The sequence below is a fragment of the Aethina tumida genome, chromosome 6, assembly GCF_024364675.1.
Source record: "Aethina tumida isolate Nest 87 chromosome 6, icAetTumi1.1, whole genome shotgun sequence".
Taxonomy (NCBI): domain Eukaryota; kingdom Metazoa; phylum Arthropoda; class Insecta; order Coleoptera; family Nitidulidae; genus Aethina; species Aethina tumida.
Genome location: NC_065440.1, coordinates 12,633,601 through 12,655,605, shown reverse-complemented (window position 1 = coordinate 12,655,605; position 22,005 = coordinate 12,633,601). Strand labels below are relative to the sequence as shown.

General features: G+C 26.6%; 4 protein-coding genes across 5 annotated transcripts; 1 reads left to right on the top strand and 3 right to left on the bottom strand.

Moving 5' to 3' along the window:
• The first annotated feature begins 1,427 nt into the window (after window positions 1-1,427).
• On the top strand, window positions 1,428-1,942 carry LOC109605874 (uncharacterized). Its single transcript, XM_020022477.2, has 2 exons — window positions 1,428-1,585; window positions 1,638-1,942. The coding sequence occupies exons 1-2, from the start codon at window positions 1,539-1,541 to the stop codon at window positions 1,885-1,887; spliced, it is 297 nt and encodes a 98-aa protein (XP_019878036.1). The 5' UTR covers window positions 1,428-1,538; the 3' UTR covers window positions 1,888-1,942.
• A 1-nt stretch (window position 1,943) lies between these two features.
• LOC109605868 (chymotrypsin-like elastase family member 2A) lies at window positions 1,944-5,094 on the bottom strand. Its single transcript, XM_049968496.1, has 8 exons — window positions 4,704-5,094; window positions 4,498-4,649; window positions 4,311-4,439; window positions 4,120-4,256; window positions 3,897-4,064; window positions 3,634-3,840; window positions 2,209-2,370; window positions 1,944-2,152 (listed from the first exon to the last, which is right to left on the bottom strand). The coding sequence occupies exons 1-8, from the start codon at window positions 4,917-4,919 to the stop codon at window positions 1,944-1,946; spliced, it is 1,380 nt and encodes a 459-aa protein (XP_049824453.1). The 5' UTR covers window positions 4,920-5,094.
• Window positions 5,095-6,378: 1,284 nt separating this feature from the next.
• On the bottom strand, window positions 6,379-10,720 carry LOC109605866 (plasma kallikrein-like). The gene is made up of 7 exons (XM_049968672.1): window positions 10,614-10,720; window positions 10,347-10,550; window positions 7,786-7,937; window positions 7,485-7,727; window positions 7,260-7,435; window positions 6,676-7,200; window positions 6,379-6,621 (listed from the first exon to the last, which is right to left on the bottom strand). The coding sequence occupies exons 1-7, from the start codon at window positions 10,614-10,616 to the stop codon at window positions 6,410-6,412; spliced, it is 1,515 nt and encodes a 504-aa protein (XP_049824629.1). The 5' UTR covers window positions 10,617-10,720; the 3' UTR covers window positions 6,379-6,409.
• A 3,039-nt stretch (window positions 10,721-13,759) lies between these two features.
• Window positions 13,760-21,434, bottom strand: LOC109606234 (CLIP domain-containing serine protease B15). Of its 2 annotated transcripts, none has more exons than XM_049968802.1 (7): window positions 21,168-21,434; window positions 20,157-20,261; window positions 20,003-20,098; window positions 19,730-19,951; window positions 15,018-15,073; window positions 14,817-14,968; window positions 13,760-14,759 (listed from the first exon to the last, which is right to left on the bottom strand). In XM_049968802.1, the coding sequence occupies exons 2-7, from the start codon at window positions 20,259-20,261 to the stop codon at window positions 14,011-14,013; spliced, it is 1,380 nt and encodes a 459-aa protein (XP_049824759.1). In that variant the 5' UTR covers window positions 21,168-21,434; the 3' UTR covers window positions 13,760-14,010. The 2 variants fall into 2 exon arrangements, with proteins under 2 accessions (XP_049824759.1, XP_049824758.1); XM_049968801.1 differs by having other exon boundaries at window positions 20,157-20,264; window positions 21,168-21,433.
• Window positions 21,435-22,005: the final 571 nt, after the last annotated feature.

Sequence of the window (22,005 nt, the reverse complement as noted above, 5' to 3'; positions counted from 1 at the left end):
TTTGTGGGGTTTTCCAGTATATAAATCTATACTAGTGGTCATTAATAACGCAACTTTTTAGAACGTTAAATATTTTAGCCATAAATCTTTTATTTAATGTTAACTATTAAATTGATATTAATTTACTATTGTTGTCTTAAACTGCTTTATTAAAACTAGTCTATTCTTATTCTATAAAAGGTTACAGACATTTTTCTTAATTGAGCTGGACATAAATACAACAACTTTAATTTTGAAAGGGATTTTTAATGATTAAATCTGTGTTATTTAATTTAACATTAACACTTTGTTTAATCTCAATATACGACAAGTCTACATTCCTTCAAGCTTCTTGAATTGCTGTGATGAGTTCATTTAAATTTGTCGAATTTTGTTATAAATGTGACCCCCATGTTTTTTATAGGGTTGATGTCTGAAGATTGGGGTGGGCAAGTCAAAATATCGATGCTTTGGTCTTTTAACCAATATGTTACAATTTTGGATTTGTGTTTGGGATCATTTTCATGTTGAAACACATTTACTAAGAGCATCATTTCCACAATATATAACAGCAAATTGCTGTTTAATATATCCCTGCACTTAAATCAGTCTAAGGGAGCCTACTCCATAAGATTTGAAGTATCTTCACAGCTTAACTGTGTCGCCACCATGTTTGACTGTGAATATCACAAACTTTAACATAAGCAGAAACACCATTTTTTTTAAATTAAATTTAGACTTGTCACTAAAACTGCTCGTTCCCACTGTTCTGTGGTCCAACGAATGTGATTCTAATCAAGTAAAAGTTGGACTTTACATTTTCATTAGAAACCACTAATCATGTTCCCACAGTCCTTGAACTAATTTAATTAAGACCCATTTCCTCCAGGTTCACTTTAATTCCAGTTGACGATAAGATTGGATAAGACATTTTTTATAAATACCAATTCGCCAGTCTCTTTAAATTTTTTAATAATAATGTCAAAACTGATGCTGATCTCAGTTGCAAAAAACATAAATTTGTAACATGAATTTATTTATAGAACATTGGAAAAAAGTATTAGTAATTATTTTGTTGAATAAAAAATTTAAATAAATGTTAATATTATAAGTTTAGAATTTTAATTTAATTATAAAATTTATAGTAATAATTAAAGAAATATATTTAAATGACTATAAAAATCAAAGTAATGTTTATATTAAAATGTTTTTCCTGAAAATATAAAGGCAAAAAATTTCTACAAATAATTCAAATAAATTTTTAAAAATGAGAAAAAAATTGCAAAGTGGCAACGTCCATTTTATATTTTAACATTTAGTAATGTATTATATAATAAAATAAGATTGTCTATGTATTCTATAAACAATTATACATTGTTAATTTATTTAAATATTGATATTTCCTCCTAAATAATATTTTAAAAATGATTATAATCGTAGTTTCTACACATGGCAACAATGTCAAACATAAACTTTTAGGTTATTGTTGTGTAACCTACAAAAATTTTCAACAAATAAACATTGTTTCACGTTAACAACTCGTAAAAACCGGCTATAACATGTCGAATTTGTTCAGATACGTTCCAAATATTCTTCCAACAGTTCAGTAAGTTGTCTACAACGATTAAAAAATATAACCTATAACAGAATAATTTCAGAAAACTGTCGAGCAGATTCGCCCCCACAGCCAACAATTTCCACTCCTTAACCCAAGACAGCAACGCAGTAACAAAACCGGGCGGCCTGTTTAGCGTCTTCACCAGAAACATAATCCGTGTGCACTTCCCCAGACCCTCCGAGAACAAGAGAGTGAAACGCCACGGCTACAAGAAACGCATGTCCACGAAGGAGGGCCGCCGAGTCCTAATGAACAGGATACTGAAGGGACGCTTCGTTTATTCACACTAGTCCATAATTTTAATATAATACTTGAGTAGGATAATAAATATGTAAAAAGAAACAATTCATTCTTTTATAACACTGTCGATCCACTTCAAGTACTTGGCCACGTCGGTGAACACGACGTACTGTTTGTTGTCGCAAATGTACTGTCCCTGCAATGCCACCCCAATGGAGACCAATCCGCGGATGTGCCAGATCGTGTTCAGGCCACCCGTCAGTGATTTCGTAAAGAACATGCCGCCGCCGGAGTCTCCGTTGCATGCGGAGGTGCCTGCAGTTTGAAAATTTGTTTAGTAGTGAAAGGTAAGTGAGCATGGTTATTAATACCGTTGCGGAAGCCGGCGCAGTAGTTGTTGTCGTTGACCACTTTGGAGAAGAACTCGCTGTTGGAGAGTATGCAGTCGCCGTGTGTGACGACTGGCATTTCGACTTGTTTTAGGAGGTTGGATAGTTGTTGTTTTTCGTCGAAGCCCCATCCAACGACAGTTCCTGAAAGATGGATCTATTTATATAAATTTGTTTTTGCAATAAATAAATATTTACTTGACAAGGAATATTAATTTTAGTTTTATAAGAGCGGTTGAGGTAAGTTAACTGATTAAATAGTAACATAACTTGGAGTGAAAATACAATAAAGTATTTATCAAATGTATAAATTGTTGATTATTTTTAGAAATTGCCATTAATGTTAAAAATATAAAATAAGTTAATGTAGAAAAATTATAATAATGGTTTCAAACTTAAATTAAACATTATTCAATATTTAACTTGCTGGAATTATTGAATTTTTTTGTTATTTAATATAAATTGGGGCAAATTATCTTAGGAAGTTTTGATTATTTTTAGAAATTCACTTTAATATTAAAAATATAAATAAAGAAGATTAAGAAAAATTAAAATAATAGTTAAAATCTATCATCATTATTTAGTATTTAAATTACTAGAATTTTTGTTATTTAATACAAAATTAAGCAAATTTTATTACCATATTTTTGTTTCTTTCAAAATTAAATTAAACATTTAAACATTATTCAGTATGTAAATTCTTAAAATTTTTGTTAATTAATATAAAATGAGGCAAATTGCGTTAGAAATTTTGGATTATTGGATTTTTATTAATTGACATTAATGTTAAAATTATAAGAGTAAGAAAATTTAAAATAATTGTTAATATCCATCAAAATCTATCAGAGAAATATTTTATTATAATATTTTTGTTTCTTTCAAAATTAAATTAAACATTACTTATAAAATGAAGCAAATTATTTTAGAAATTGTCATTAATATTAAGAAGATTAAGAAAAATTAAAGTAATTGTTGTTAAACTGGTTAATTTGAAACGTAAAAAATATCATGAAAATATATTTAATATTAATTAACTAAATTATAATAAGTTTAACACGGTAGAATTAATTTGAAACGTAAACTAATTAACAATGAATGATGAATAATGATTCATTCTTTTATTCCAACAAATTATTATTTAATTAAGTTGCCAAACAAGTTTTTTAATCAATAATAAAATAATTGACAAGTAAATCCAATTTTATAATTTTACTTACTATACTATGAAAAAGAAATAATTTTTAATAAATTAAAATAAATTAATGAATTTATAACTTTGTTATATAAAGAGTTGATAAAATTATTATTACTAATTTTTATTCTTAATCAACTGTAATTCACATCACATTATTTAAAACTAATTAACTTTGTTTATAGTATATACTTTAATTTATCAATAAAACTCACCCAATCTGTCATGAACGATATCGATCGGTGTGTAATCTGTCCATATACAAATAGGTCTCACATACTCTGTATATTTAACAGGATTCGACATCGTCAAAATGGCAATGTCATTATTCAACATGTTGTGAGTAAACTTAGGATGTATAGTTATTTTGGAAACCTCTCTTTCCTGCACCTCACTGCCGAACTTCCTCAGATCATGTTTTCCTAAAATCATTAATAGATTTGGTAAGTCTATTAGTTACCAGACACTTCTATAGTACCAAGGTACAAAGTTATGATGTCCAACTTCAAGGGGTTGGTGGTTCTGGGTTCAGTGGCACAATGAGCTGCTGTCAGCACGTGCTTTTTGCTGATCAGGCTTCCCCCACACGTGTATCTCATCTGAGCATCTATGTAGTTGTAGATGGCTACGTGCCAGGGCCACTGTCCTTAAATTCAACTTAATATTAACAAAATTCAACGAGGGGTTGTTTAGTTTGTTACCTGGGAGGGTGTTTTCTCCAAAAGCTATAAGACCAACGGGTTGCTCAGCTATTTTTCCGCAAGGGACGTCCGGAAACTCCAAAATGGGACGTTGAACAAACACAGTATTCATGGTTTGTAAAACTTGTCCTGGTTTTCTAAAAAAAAGTTACAAGGACAATATTGCGTTCTGTAGAAAAGAAAGTAGTTACTTGTCGTTGGACCCGAATATAGAATTGATTTTGTCCGATAATCCCACATCTAATGGATCACTGGTGATGAATTGTCCTTCAGTTGTTGTAGGAGGTGCTTGTTCCGGACAAACTGTTCTTGCATTCAATCTAATAAAAACAAACCATTTATTGTATATAATTCTCAGAGGTTTGAAAATGCATGTACCTGAATTCTTGAAGCTTTGGTGGAGCTGTTTGTTTGTCGTACTTGACGAAGAACCTAACGTCAATAGAAATGTCAGCATACAAAGTGTACCCCAAGTTCTGTACGATAAATTCGTTGGGCTTTAATCTAATAATCTTCTGTCCGAACTGCGTCTGAAATTCACGATTTTAGCGGTCATATATATGGTACAGTACATTGGTACTTACTCCTAACTGTATCACGGGCTTATCGAACACCAAAATGAGCCAAACTCCGTCGATTAAATTCGTATCTGTTTTTAGTACCAGTTTCCCGTACCACTTATCCTGTTCCCTCCTTGTTTCGTACTGAAAGTACTTCGGACATGGCGACGTCCATACCTCCGTAAGTACCACTTGGTGTGACACAAATGAAATAAGCACCAATAATATAGCACGTGCCATAATTAATAACCACCCAAATGTATCGTTGTTAAAAGGATAACATTCCTGCCACAAAGATAATGAAGACTGCAAGATATCGAGGCTGATTCGAGTTTTGAAAAACCTGTTACGTTTTATCGGGTTCGTTAGCTCCCGTGCCGTTTTGTTTTTTGTTTTATTTTATTTTATTTTACGTCGTCGAGTCGTTAAAAATCGTCGTTTTGTGCCTACCCCAATGATTTTGCTGTGTAAGTAAGAGCAAGGTCGTCGTTTTTGAGGTCGATGGGTGGAAAGCTGCTTTTGGAATTTGTGGAATTGATTGGACCAGTGAGATTTGTCAGTTTTATTTTTAATTAGTGGTACGAGTTATTTTCAGAATGTTTAACAATTAAGTTGTTATTGACATTATTGTTGTGTTCCTTCATTGGCTGGCATACTTTTAATTGTTTAATAAAATTGGTCAATTAGTTTTTTTTAGTTTTAGAATTTTGATATTTTTTTTAATAATTTATTATATACATTAAATATAAGTTTTATATTTCCACCTTTTCACATATTTTAAAAATTCAATTTTATATTAGAAATATTTTTTTTTCTTTATTATTTCAAAATTTTTAGTTGATTAATTTTTTTATTTAACTATATTTTAGTTTCTATATGTTTATGATAATACTTTTGATATTTTTAAATTTTATTTTTAATAATTTATTTTATTTAATATATTTTTTTATATTTTCAGCTTTTTTCAGATATATTATATTATATTATATTACATTACATTACATTACATTACATGACATTACATTATATTATATTATATTATATTATATTATATTATATTATATTATATTGTATTGTATTATATAATAATTTTATATAATTACAATTTCAAAATCTACATTTTTAATTACACAAATTTTTTTGTGTAACTTTTTTATTTTATTTTCGAATTTATATTTTTGGTACTGTTCTGTCTGTTTTTAATAATTAATTGTATTTTTATATTTTCATCTCTTTTTAATCATTCTATTATATTATTATAAAACTTTTTTAAAATTTCAATTTTTTTAAATATTTTTTATTTTTATGTTAATAATTTATTGTAATTAATATATTTTTATATTATTCCCTTTGGATATTTTAGAAATTATATTTAGTTGCCTAAAATTGACATCATTTTTAATATTGTTATTTTTAATATTTTTTACTTTAAAATCTGATAATTTATTTCTTTTTTTTTTATTATTTTTAAATACATTTTATAATTTTTGTATAATTCAATACATTTATTGTTTTACATTTTCAGTTATCCACATTCATAAAAATTAATACATTAATTGGTTTTTTAGCTTCTTGAATTTTTATATTTTTATTATTTTATATTAAATTTATTATTTCACCACTTATTTAGTTTTTAAAAATTTTTAAAAGTATCTTTCAAATACTTTAATGGCAAAAAGGAAGAACAATAAAACACAAATTCTACTTAAAATCTAGTCTAGTATTGCAATCTAATTTCTTTTGATAACAGACTTAATCCAGTCTAAATGTTTGGCAACATCTGTAAAGATGACATATCTCATATTATTGCAAGTTATCTGGCCTTGCAAGGCAACTCCAATCGATATCAAACCTCTGAGCTGCCAAACAGGATCCTCTTCGCTTACATTCGACTTTGGAAATATCATACCGCCGCCAGAATCTCCATTACACTTCATCTCATCTGAAATATTAAACAAATATATATTAACGTGTAAATTTGTGTACTTTTATTTACCATTGACGAATCCAGCACAGTAATTTTTCTCGAACAAAACGATAGGAAACAAAGGACCCTTTAACATGCAATGCTGCTGCGACAGAATAGGCATGGGAACCCCCCGCAGGTCGAAGGAAACCTGACCCACCATGTCGAAGCCGAAGCCCACGGCCACCCCCGTCCGCCCCACAACGTCCAAACTCCCCTCCCAGAGACAAACGGGCCTCACGAAGTCGGTGAACACAACCGGGGTGGCTAAGGTGATGACGGCGATGTCGTTGAAGAGCAGGCTCGAGTTGTAGCCCGGATGCAGGTTGATGGCCGACACTTCCTTGACCTGCACGTCCCCGTTGAAGGACTTGAGGTTCTGTTTGCCCAGGAAGACGGACAGGATGTCCAGTTCAACGGGGATGGTGGATCTGGGTCTGGAGACGCAGTGGGCTGCTGTCAGGACGTGCTTGTCGGAGATGAGGGTGCCGCCGCAGTTGTACAGGATTTGGGCTCCAACGAAGTTGAACAGTACGACGTGCCATGGATAGATTGCTGAAAATTGGGTCATTATTGTAGATATAATTTATGTTCAGGCTTAGTGGAAGGCTTACATGTTTTGGCAGGTGGTTTCTGTGGTACGATGGTGCCGCATTTGACGTTTTGATTCCTGTTGAAACTCGAGAGAAGAGTTGGCTCACTGTGGACTGTAGCAAAGGCAATGTCTCCGGGGAAATAGGTGGCGTTGGGGGCTGTATTTAAAATGTTGTCCAGTTTGAAAGTGGTTATCCTAAAACAAACTAGTTAACGTCTCAAAAATCTAAATTCTAGGCACCTACACGTCGATAGAGTCATGGAGGTATGGTATTTTGTAGGTGGTACTAGGCAACTCCTCACTTGTCACGAAATTGTCACCACCACCAGGTGGTAGTTCCTCACTAGTAATAAACACATCATGGTCCTCAGTAGGTAATTCATCACTGGTGACAAACGGCTTAGGCAAGTCCTCACTGGTTACAAAAGTACTTTCGGTGGTACTTTGACGTCGTTTAGGCGGTGGACATGAGGGGCGTGTGTTAATCCTACAAGAGTACAAAGTTCCAACAATTTATTTATGGGGGAGCTTACGTTAGGTTTTACCTAAATCCTGCGAATTTGGGCGTGGGCAGTTTCGGGTCGTACCGTACGGCGAAGTTCACTTTTAATGGTGCTTCTGGCATTAATCTAATACCCAAGGTTCTTAATAGATACTCGGTTTCTTTAAGTCGTAGGTGTTTTTGTCCAAAGTTACTCTGAAATTATTAAGAATTGGTATTTTGTTTTCTGAATCTTTAATTAGTTCCTGGCAGTTTAGTAGCATGTTAATTCTATGAATCATATTTCAATAATAATTTCTTACAATTCAGGTTTAAACATTTTTATGTGAAGATTGTAAATTTTTTTAATTAAAATTCAAAATATTATTCTTTTATTAATATTTAATTTTTATAAAAAAATAAAAGTACAATAATTAATTAACACTTTTTTCTATTAGTTAATTTATTTTTCATAATTTTTGAATATATTTTTACTTTTATTCTTAATTTTATTGATTTTTTTCCATTAAATGTTATTTTCCAAAACGTTCAAATATTTTATAATTTACAAGATAATAATTTAAAAAATTATCATCTTTTACAATTAATATTATTGTTAACAATTTAAAATATTGAACTTTTTTTTATTTTTTACTAATTTTTTATTTTTGAGGTTCGTAAATATTCATTTTACATATATAACTAATAATTTATTTTAAATTTTTCTAATTTTTTCCTTTATTCAGATATATTTGTATTTAAAAATATATGTTTTTTGTATTTTTTTTTCTATTATTTAATTAATTTTTCATAATTTTTGAATATATTTTAACTTTTATTCTTAATTTTATTGATTTTTTTCCAAGTTATTTTCCAAAACGTTCAAATATTTTACAATTTACAAGATAATAATTTAAAAATTTATCATTTTTTACATTTAATATTATTGTTGACAATTTAAAATTTTGATTTTTTTTATTTTTTACTTATTTTTTATTCTTGAGGTTCATAAATATTCATTTTACATAAATAACAAATAATTTATTTTAAAATTTTCTAATTTTTTCCTTTATTCCGGTATATTTTTATTTAAAAATATATGTTTTTTTTGTATTTAACATTTTTAAAATTTTCATTCAATACTTAATTTTATTGATTTTTTATCTTTGTTAAATAAATTATTATTTTCCAAAATTTCTTTTTACTTTTAGACTTCTTTTTGCAGATATTTTCTAATTTATAAGACTACAATTTATTATTTAATATTTTTGTTAATTAAAATTTTAAAATTTTCTTATTTTATACTAATTTTTTATACTTGAGGTTCCAAAATATTCATTTTACATAAATAACAATTAATTTATTTTAAATTTTTCTAATTATTTTCCATTATTCATATATATTTTTATTTATAAAAAATTATATTTAAAAATATATGTTTAGATTTGTCAAATTTTTTGTATTTAAACTGTTTTTTAACATTTTTACTTTTGTTCTTAATTTTATTGAATTTTTTATCTTTGTTAAATAAATTATTATTTTCCAAAATTTTTTTCACTTTTAGACATCTTTTTGCAGATATTTTCTAATTTATAAGACTACAATTTATTATTTAATATTTTTGTTAATTATGATTTTAAAATTTTCTTATTTTATACTAATTTTTTATTCTTGAGGTTCATAAATATTCATTTTACATAAATAACAAACAATTTATTTTAAATTTTTCTAATTTTTTCCTTTATTCAGATATATTTGTGTTTAAAAATATGTTTTTTTATATATTTTTTTTTCTATTATTTAATTAATTTTTCATAATTTTTGAATATATTTTAACTTTTATTCTTAATTTTATTGATTTTTTCCCTTAAAAGTTATTTTCCAAAACGTTCAAATATTTTACAATTTACAAGATAATAATTTAAAAATTTATCGTTTTTTACATTTAATATTATTGTTGACAATTTAAAATTTTGATTTTTTTTATTTTTTACTAATTTTTTATTCTTGAGGTTCATAAATATTCATTTTACATAAATAACAAATAATTTATTTTAAATTTTTCTAATTTTTTCCTTTATTCAGATATATTTTTATTTTAAATATATGTTTTTTTTTGTATTTATAAAAAAATTTTATTTAAAAATATATGTTTAGATTTGTCAAATTTTTGTATTTAAACTTTTTTTAACATTTTTACTTTTGTTCTTAATTTTATTGAATTTTTTTTCTTTGTTAAATAAATTATTATTTTCCAAAACTTATTTTCATTTTTACACTTCATTTTTCAGATATTTTTTAAATTATAAAACAATAATTCAATAGACTACAATTTATTATTTAATATTTTTTGTTGATAATTTAAAATTTTGATTTTTTTATTTTACTAATTATTTATTTTAAACATATTTTCATTTGCACAACTTATTTTTCAGATATTTTATAATTTACAATATAATAATTTAATAATCTACAATTTATTTATTACCTTTAATATTTTTGTTGATAACTTAATAGATTTTTATTGACTATATTTTCAAATATATATATTTTTAAGACATTTATATATTTTAAACTTAGATTTGAATTTGAAATTACATTAAAAATTGCTTTGTATGAATTTACCTCGACTTGAAGGGCGGGTTTGTCGAAGACCAAAATAAGCCAAACTCCATCGTGTAGTTCCACATCCGTCGTGAGAGTAACTTCTCCGTACCATCTGTTAGTTTCGTTTATTGCAACATATCTAAACACTTCCGGGCAGGGTGATATAAAATCCTGTCCGTAAATTGTTACGAACAAACTAACAAGTGCGGCAATAATTTTACACTTGAAAAAGAACAAACACAATTTAGAATTGTGAAAGCGTTAGTTTTCTTTTTATCGACTCACCATTTTAGCAGGATTATTCGCAGCAACACGGCACGGTGACTGAAAACATTACTACCTGCTACCTTTTTCGATAGTTAATTCGTACAGGAACCTGATCTTAAAATCGATCATTTCGACCGTGACTGGGTCATAAGAAAATAAAACTAAAGGTTTGCATTATCATTAATGGCACGAATATTCAAGACACCCGACATTCCAGTATGCAATTTTTTTTCTGGACCAACTACATTATTATAAAGCTAATTAATGCAGTTCTTTTATTTTAATCTAGTTCATTTTATTTGGGTGGGTATTAGAAGGTTATCACTTTATATGGTGGTATATATTTTTTATTATTATTATTTTTTGTTTTGTAAATAAAAAAAATTCAGGGACGCATTTTACCACTCTGTATTTCAAAATTTTTCTGGTTTGGATATTTTTAGAACATAATTACTTTTTTTAACAGTATTTGTACACAATTATATATGGTTTTGTTTTCATTTTGTTTATTATTGAAATTTTCCATTAAAAAATTTGCATAATTTTGGTTTTTATATATAATTTCAATATAGTAAATCTTTTATTAAAAAGTTCCATTCTCCAAAATTTAACTTAGCATTAAAAGTTTTAATGATTTTTATGAGTTTCTATGACTTTAGTTATTTTTTACATTCACCAAATTAAATTGCAAATTACTTCCTTAATTTTTTTTTACTTCATCAAGTCAATTTTTATAAATTTATTTATTAATAATAAAATAATTTTTATTCAAAATTTATACTGCAAATATTTATTTTAACATAAACAATTATTATATTATTTTTTTTTTTTTGTTTCGAAATTTTTGTATCTTGCTACACATGTGTGTGAATTTTCTATAATAAAATTATATTTATTTATTTAATAATTTTTTGACAATTTCATCATATTTATTACCAAATCAATATTTTATATTTAAATGTTTATTTTTTTATATACAGTTTTTATTAAAAATATTACTTTTTTAATACTTATTATTCATATATTTATTAATTAAATTTATTAAAATATATTTTATGTTTCAAGTAAATTATATTTTTTTTTAATTTTTAATAAAAATATTATTTTTTTACTAATTATTATATTTGTTACTTAAATTTAATAAAATATCTTTTATATTTATTGTGTTTTAAATATATCCAGTAAAGTTAATTATGGTTGTTTTATAAATTTATGTCATATTTTTTAAATTTTTATACTTACTTATATTATAAATATTATAATTTATAATCATTATTTAATTATTATTTATTCTGTTTATTTTTTATATATTTTATAATTTTTTAACAATTTCATCATATTTATTACTAATCAATATTTTTTATTTAATTTTTATACATTGTTTTTATTTTTTTATATACAGTTTTTATTAATACTTATTATTCATATATTTATTATTTAAATTTATTAAAATATATTTTATGTTTCAAATATATTTAATCAAGTATTATTTTTTTTAAATTTTAATAAAAATATTACTTTTTTACTAATTATATTATATTCTAATATTTGTTATTTAAATTTAATAAAATATCTTTTATATTTATTGTGTTAATTATGGTTGTTTTATAAATTTATGTCATATTGTTTAAATTTTTATACATAACTTATATTATAAGTATTATAATATATAATTATTATTTAATTAATATTTATTCTGTTTCTATTTAATTTTATAAAATAAATATATTTAAAATATATAAAAAAATAAAAAATTGTATATATCAATTTTTATTAAAAATATTATTAGTTTTGTTTAATAATTATTATTCTTATATTCATTATTTAAATTTTAAAAAAATTATTTTTACTTTTATGTTTTGAATCTAATCAAGAAAATTATAATTATTTTATAATTTTTGGTAGATAATTCATCTCATACTTTTTTTTAATTTTTATACATTATTTTATTATTATTATTATTCTGATAATAATATTTTTAATAATTATATTCATTTAAATTTAATAAAAATATTTTACATTTTTTTATTTTAAATGTAATCAGATAAATTATAATTGTTTTACAAATTTTTTTTAACTACTCATATATTTATTTTTAAATTTTTATTCATTAGTTTTATTATAAATTTTACAATTATTTATATAATAACAATTATTTAACTAATATTTATATTGTTTTGTATATTTTTTATATGTTTAAAATATATAAAATTTTTACATTATATTTATTTTACATTTCTATTTAACTTTATATAAAAATATTACTTTTTTTAATAATTAGTATTCGTATATTCATTATTTAATTAATGTTGAAATTGTTTGTTTATATATTTAAATATATTATTATTATTTTACATTATATTTATTTTATATTTCTATTTAATTTTATATACAATTTGTATACAATAATATTATTAGTTTTTTTTTTAATTATTATTGTTATATACATTATTTATATTTAATAAAATATTTTTTATTTTTTAAATTAATATTTATTTTATAAATTTATGTAGCTAATACTTCTCATATATTTTTATTAAAATATTTTTTTGTAAATATTATTTAATTAATATTTATACTGTGCTTTTTTATATTTTAAATATATTATTTTTAAATTATGTATATTCTATATTGTTATTTAATTTTTTAATTATTTTAGTATTTACTATTAATATTTATTAATATTTATAATGTTTTTTATATATTTTTAGCATCTTTTAAATATATCAAAGAAAATTATAATGGTTTATTTTATAAATTATATATAATTTTTTATACTTAATTATTTTCTATTATAATATCTCTTTTAATTTTATCTCATTTAATTGTTTTGTCTTAAATTTTTATATTATACTTAATAAATTGTGGTTATTCAAAATGTTTAATATACAAAATTTATTAGATATTTTAAAAGAGTGAATTACTATTTACTTTTCTTTAAATATTATTATTAACAATTAATTTTTATTTATTTATAATATACTTTATTTATATAATTTTTTGAGATTTAATATAAGTAAATTTTAAGGAATTTTTTTTTTTTATTCAAATAGATTTTTAAATTTTTTAGATATTTTATTTTTAATTGTTTAAATATTTTGTTTTTCTTCTTTGATTAATTTTATTTTTTCATGGAAGGGTTTTTTTTAATAATAAACAATACGTTTAAAAAATACTGGTTTATTATTATAAATTTATCGCAGATTGAGTTGCAGATTCAAAGGCAGTTTAAGGTCAATAGACCTATTACAGTCAATACAAAATCAATGAATCCATTAATAATAATTACGCACCCCATTAATCACGGGCAAGTCTTCCCAAAAAAAGCGGGCGGATCACATAAACAACATATAAAAAATAAAGGAACTGAACAGTTGTATAATCTCAAAACGAAATCACGTCACTCGCATCTCATTCAACGCCTGCCCATAATGTTCTTCACCCAACGCAGATGCTTGGCCACGTCGGTGAAGATGATAAAATGATCCGGATCGCAGATCATCTCGGTCTGCTGCGCCACCCCGATTGATACAATACCCCTTAGCTCCCAAACCGTATCCACGCCTCTGGTTCCGGTCCGAGGGAAGACCATGCCGCCGCCGGAGTCGCCGTTGCACACGCTGGTGCCGTTGCGAAAGCCGGCACAGTAGTTCTTGTCGAACAGGAGCCGAGAGAAGAAGTCGCGGTTTGAAAAGATGCACGTCTCCAACGGCACCACCGGCATGGCGGCCTGCATCAGGTACTCGGAGACGTGCTTTTTATCATCGAAGCCCCATCCGACCACGGTGCCCACCTTGTTCACCACCGAACTGAGCGACGTGTCCGAGCTCCACAGGCACACGGGTCGCACGTTCTTGGTGTACTGCGCCGACCTGGACAACGTCACGACGGCGATGTCGTTATAGAACGTGCCCGGGTCGTATTCGGGGTGCAGGTGTATGGATTCGGCGTCGATGCTCTGCACGTTGGTGCCGAAGCTGTTCAGGTTGTGCTTGCCCAGGTAGATGACAAGCTTGTCGACGTTTATGGTCTCGTTGGTTGAGATCATGGTGACGCAGTGGGCGGCCGTCACCACGTGTCGACTCGACACCAACGTGCCGCCGCAGGTGTAGATCAGTTGGAGTCCGCCGGAGTAGTAGAGGGCGGCGTGCCAGGGCCACTGACCTAAGCAAAGATGTGAATTTACTCTATTCCGGGGTTGGAATTTTGGTTGAGTGGTACCTTGGGTTGTGTTTTGGCCGTGCAATATCAATTCGACTGGTCGTTTTGCTACTCTGCCGCAGTATTCTTCTTGACGGACGACTGGAGGTGTTGGCACCGGTCCTGCTAGAGGAGCTGGGGACTGTTCGGTCCAGAAACTTTCAGTCGACACACTAAAATCAACGTTTACAATTGTTTCTCAAAACGAATCGGCATATTCACCTTGCTAGTGTTGTGTGTCTATGATGTTGAGTTGCTAACGTCGGTTCGGTAACTGGCTGGAATAAAGGGAATGAACACAAACCGTTATTCTTTAATTCATATGTGAACAAAATCCACAGTAAATATACTATCATGTGTAAAAAACAAATATTTTTATTTACTTTACTCATAATTAGTAAAACAAATTAATTTACATATTTTCTAAACAAGATAGTACAATATTTACTAAGAATCTTTGCTGGCATCCTGAAATATTCTTCATTTTTATCTCTCAATTAGTAAAATAAATTAAATTATATGTTTTCTAAACAAGATAGAATTTACTAAGAAGTCTTCTTTGATATCTGAAAATATTCTTTGTTTTTGTTTTTCAATTAGTAAAATAAATTAAATTATATGTATTTTAAACAAGATAGTATTTACTAGGAAGTCTTGTTGATGCCTGAAAATATTCTTCATTTTCGTCTTTTTTTTAATAGAATGAATTAATTTATATGTCTTTCAAACAAGATTATATTTGCTGAAAATCTTTGTAGACATCCTGAAAAATGTTCTTCATTTTTGTCTCTCACTTGGTAAAATAAATAAAATTACATGTTTTCTAAACGGGATAGTATTGACTAAGGAGTCTTGTTGATGTCCTGAAAATATTCTTCGTTTTCGTCTCTAAGTTAATAGAACAAATTAATTTATATGTTTTTTAAAACAAGATTATATTTACTAAAGATCTTTATATACATTCTAAAAAGGTTCTTCATTTTTGTCTCTCAATTAGAAAATTAAATTAAATTATATGTTTTCTAAACAAGATAGTATTTACTAGGAAGTCTTGTTGATGCCTGAAAATATTCTTCGTTTTTGTCTCTTTGTTAATAGAATGAATTAATTTATATGTCTTTTAAACAAGATTATATTTACTGAAGTCCTTTGTAGACATCTTGAAAATATTCTTCGTTTCTGTCTCTCAATTAATAAAATAAATTAAATTGTATGTTTTCTAAACAAGACAATATTTCTTAAGGAGTCTTGTTGATGTCCTAAAAATATTCTTCGTTTTCGTCTCTTAGTATATAGAATGAATTAATTTATATGTTTTTTTTTAAACAAGATTATATTTACTGAAGATCTTTATATACATCCTGAAAATATTCTTCGTTTTTGTCTCACAATTAGTAAAATAAATTAAATTCAACGTTTTCTAAACAAGATAGTATTTACTAAGAAGTCTTATTGATGTCTGAAAATATTCTTCGTTTTCGTCTTTTAGTATATAGAATGAATTAATTTATATGTCTTTTAAACAAGATTATATTTACTGAAGTCCTTGTAGACATCTTGAAAAAATTCTTCGTTTTTGTCTTTCAATTAATAAAATAAATTAAATTGTATGTTTCCTAAACAGACAATATTTACTAAGGAGTCTTGTTGATGTCCTGAAAATATTATTCGTTTTCGTCTCTTAGTTAATAGAATAAATTAATTTATATGTTTTTTTAAACAAGATTATATTTACTGAAGATCTTTATATACATCATGAAAATATTCTTCGTTTTTGTCTCTCAATTAGTAAAATCAATTAAATTCTACGTTTTCTAAACAAGATAGTATTTACTAAGAAGTCTTATTGATGTCTGAAAATATTCTTCGTTTTCGTCTCTTAGTTAATAAAATGAATTAATTTATATGTTTTTTAAACAAGATTATATTTACTGAAGTCCTTTGTAGACATCTTGAAAATATTCTTCGTTTCTGTCTCTCAATTAATAAAATAAATTAAATTGTATGTTTTCTAAACAAGACAATATTTCTTAAGGAGTCTTGTTGATGTCCTAAAAATATTCTTCGTTTTCGTCTCTTAGTATATAGAATGAATTAATTTATATGTTTTTTTTTTTAAACAAGATTATATTTACTGAAGATCTTTATATACATCCTGAAAATATTCTTCGTTTTTGTCTCACAATTAGTAAAATAAATTAAATTCAACGTTTTCTAAACAAGATAGTATTTACTAAGAAGTCTTATTGATGTCTGAAAATATTCTTCGTTTTCGTCTTTTAGTATATAGAATGAATTAATTTATATGTCTTTTAAACAAGATTATATTTACTGAAGTCCTTGTAGACATCTTGAAAAAATTCTTCGTTTTTGTCTTTCAATTAATAAAATAAATTAAATTGTATGTTTCCTAAACAGACAATATTTACTAAGGAGTCTTGTTGATGTCCTGAAAATATTATTCGTTTTCGTCTCTTAGTTAATAGAATAAATTAATTTATATGTTTTTTTAAACAAGATTATAATTACTGAAGATCTTTATATACATCATGAAAATATTCTTCGTTTTTGTCTCTCAATTAGTAAAATCAATTAAATTCTACGTTTTCTAAACAAGATAGTGTTTACTAAGAAGTCTTATTGATGTCTGAAAATATTCTTCGTTTTCGTCTCTTAGTTAATAAAATGAATTAATTTATATGTTTTTTAAACAAGATTATATTTACTGAAGTCCTTTGTAGACATCTTGAAAATATTCTTCGTTTCTGTCTCTCAATTAATAAAATAAATTAAATTGTATGTTTTCTAAACAAGACAATATTTCTTAAGGAGTCTTGTTGATGTCCTAAAAATATTCTTCGTTTTCGTCTCTTAGTATATAGAATGAATTAATTTATATGTTTTTTTTTTAAACAAGATTATATTTACTGAAGATCTTTATATACATCCTGAAAATATTCTTCGTTTTTGTCTCACAATTAGTAAAATAAATTAAATTCAACGTTTTCTAAACAAGATAGTATTTACTAAGAAGTCTTATTGATGTCTGAAAATATTCTTCGTTTTCGTCTCTTAGTTAATAAAATGAATTAATTTATATGTTTTTTAAACAAGATTATATTTACTGAAGTCCTTTGTAGACATCTTGAAAATATTCTTCGTTTCTGTCTCTCAATTAATAAAATAAATTAAATTGTATGTTTTCTAAACAAGACAATATTTCTTAAGGAGTCTTGTTGATGTCCTAAATATATTCTTCGTTTTCGTCTTTTAGTATATAGAATGAATTAATTTATATGTTTTTTTTTTTAAACAAGATTATATTTACTGAAGATCTTTATATACATCCTGAAAATATTCTTCGTTTTTGTCTCACAATTAGTAAAATAAATTAAATTCAACGTTTTCTAAACAAGATAGTATTTACTAAGAAGTCTTATTGATGTCTGAAAATATTCTTCGTTTTCGTCTATTATTTAATAGAATGAATAAATTTATACGTCTTTTAAACAAGATTATATTTATTGAAGTACTTTGTAGACATCTTGAAAAATTCTTCATTTTTGTCGTTCAATTAATAAAATAAATTAAATTGCATGTTTCCTAAACAAGACAATATTTACTAAGGAGTCTTGTTGATGTCCTGAAAATATTCTTCGTTTTCGTCTCTTAGTTAATAGAATAAATTAATTTATATATTTTTTTAAACAAGATTATATTTACTGAAGATCTTTATATACATCCTGAAAATATTCTTCGTTTTTGTCTCCCAATTAGTAAAATAAATTAAATTCTACGTTTTCTAAACAAGATAGTATTTACTAAGAAGTCTTATTGATGTCTGTAAATATTCTTCGTTTTTGTCTCTTAGTTAATAGAATGAATTAATTTATATGTCTTTTAAACAAGATTATATTTACTGAAGTCCTTTGTAGATATCTTGAACAAATTCTTCGTTTTTGTCTTTCAATTAATAAAATAAATTAAATTGTATGTTTTTTAAACAAGACAATATTTACTGAGGAGTCTTGTTGATGTCCTGAAAATATTCTTCGTTTTCGTCTCTTAGTTAATAGAATAAACTAATTTATATATTTTTTTAAACAAGATTATATTTACTGAAGATCTTTATATACATTCTGAAAATATTCTTCGTTTTTGTCTCACAATTAGTAAAATAAATTAAATTCAACGTTTTCTAAACAAGATAGTATTTACTAAGAAGTCTTATTGATGTCTGAAAATATTCTTCGTTTTCGTCTCTTAGTTAATAAAATGAATTAATTTATATGTTTTTTAAACAAGATTATATTTACTGAAGTCCTTTGTAGACATCTTGAAAATATTCTTCGTTTCTGTCTCTCAATTAATAAAATAAATTAAATTGTATGTTTTCTAAACAAGACAATATTTCTTAAGGAGTCTTGTTGATGTCCTAAAAATATTCTTCGTTTTCGTCTCTTAGTATATAGAATGAATTAATTTATATGTTTTTTTTTAAACAAGATTATATTTACTGAAGATCTTTATATACATCCTGAAAATATTCTTCGTTTTCGTCTCTCAATTAGTAAAATAAATTAAATTCTACGTTTTCTAAACAAGATAGTATTTACTAAGAAGACTGATGTCTGAAAATATTCTTCGTTTTTGTCTCTTAATTAATAGAATGAATTAAGACAATATTTACTAAGGAGTCTTGTTGATGTCCTGAAAATATTTTTCTTTTTAATCTTTTAGTTAATAAAATAAATTAATTTGTTTTTTAAACAAGATTATAATATTTAATGTCATCTTGAAGTTATGCTGTACCTTAGCTAACATGTTTTTAAACAATAATATTTTGCCTTATGGTGGTTTCTAAAGATAAAAACCAGTTGAAAATCAAGTCATGTATCAATAAAATTCCAGTTAAGCCCATCAAATCAATTCACCTTATGACTGATGTAAATAGTTGTGCGTTTTCCGGATGATCTTTTCCCCCTGCTACAAATAGTTTTACCATTAAGCCTGACGGAAACCAAATTAGGTGTGGGACCCTCGTAGTATTGAGCAAAAATCCGTATGGTTTTTGTAATACCAGGTTCTAACACATAATCATGATTCTTAATGGTAAACTTAATGTTATCGTACGTCGTGGAATCCCCGAACCAATTCTAAAACAACCTTATCATTATATTTATATTTACATTTTATTATAAACCAACCCCTAGGAGTTCAATCTCTCTGTCCATCTCCACGTGGATCCAGATCCCAATCAGTTCATCGTCGCTACGTAGGTGGATCCTTCCGAACCAACGTCTCTGGAAACGGAAGTTATTTTAGACATTTCCTAAGGGAGGACATTGTTTTGCTTTGTACCTGCTCTTGCCTCGACTCGTACTGGAAAACGTCCGGGCAAGGCGAACGCAACTCGCCAAAGCCAACGTCTAGAACCATCAGGACTATGACGCATGGCACCAACATCTTCTGTAACCAAATTGGTCGCACTAGTCTATGGCTTGAGGCTTTGGAATAATTTTGTTTACCAAAACCAAGTTAATTATAGAATTGTTAAGTAGAACTTAAATTTCAAACTCTTTTATTTTTTAATTAATGATTGGCTGGTGTCCAGTGGCGCCTCATGAGGTTTCTGCAATCTGAGTAGCCTCCACTGGTTGGTGTGAAACCGCAAAGTTCAATTTAACAATAATTTTAATAATTAGGAAAATTTCCATGGCGTGCCACTTTTATAGCCAAGTTTTATTTTTAATAAAACTGAATTTTATGAAGTGATTTATGCACTGGAAGACGAAAAAAATACCTCAACCATTTACGTGAATTGATTCTAGCTAATTTGCATTTATCTAAGTTTTGACACAATAACAAGATTATTTTAAATTAATGATGTCCATAATTAATTCTGTAATTTCCGATTTGATCGACCTTCATTATCAATGAAAAACTAATGTGGCATCATTTTATATATTTTAGAGATGTAAACATTGTTATTAAAATATTCTTGTTAAGCAGCTTTTTATGATTGTTTTGGTGCTGGTGACAAAAGTGGCAACAAATTTGATTTAACATTTGACTTAATAATGATTTTTAGACAATATTCAACTAATTAATGAAAATTAAAATATTTATTTATATATTTTGATTACCTTCGTAGACAGTTCACTCATAAAAACAATTTTAACACTAATTATGTTAATATTAACCCAATAAAAAATATTTTATCAACACTTTTATGTAGTTTTTGGACATTATAATTGTAAACTAAGAATCCTAATCAAAACATGTTCACAGACAATATTTTTATAAACAATTTCCACCCACCAGATAAAAACTAAACGAAGAGGAATGTGCAGAAAAAACTGATTTACTTACTCGTACTTTTCCGACGTTCCGGTGTCCAGTTTAGGACGCACAGTTCAGTTTACCAATTGGTGGGAAACGTACCAAGGAAAACTGTGGATCCCCTACGCACCTTCCACACAGAGAAAATCGCGGAAACCGTCGCCCCCCAAAAACACCATGCGCATCACCCTGCTGTCCTCACGTCCAAATAAATGTTTAGATTTACAAATGCGATTTTCGAGTGGAACCTGTTCGGTAAACAAATCGCGGAATTTCCAGCCGTGACCTTACGGACAGCGGCAAAATTTAAATTAATTTTTTTCGTTTGAAAAAATTAACTGTTTTGGTCGGTAAAAAATTGTGTTTGTGTCGGTTGATGAATTGGTGGTTTTGGGCTGGGAGATTTGGAAAATTGAGTTTCCCTGCTGGGTTTGTTGGTGCTTTTCGTTCGCATCCGTGCCAGTAAAATAATCGCACGTTTAATATGGAATTTAATTTATTTGTGGCTCAGTGGTTGTATAGCGGAGCGTAAATTTGCCAAATTTCTGCAGTTGTTGACTCCTGATGTCGCTATTCACGGTAAGAGGGCGCCACTTGAACGTTACAAATTTGGATTTCAAAAATTTCATTGTTTTTTCTCATATTTTCGTAACCTTTGTAGGTTTCTCCACTAAAAAATTTGTAAAATTATCACCCTTTCATATTATTAGCACAGTTTTACAAAAAAAGGTACTCTTGATTATTTTTAATTGTCACAACTGTTTTTGATATATTTATTTCAGTTTTAATGTTATACGGAAGTACTGTAGTGGCCACAATTATGGCAACATATTCGAAAATACAGTAGTGTCCATAATTATAGAAACTT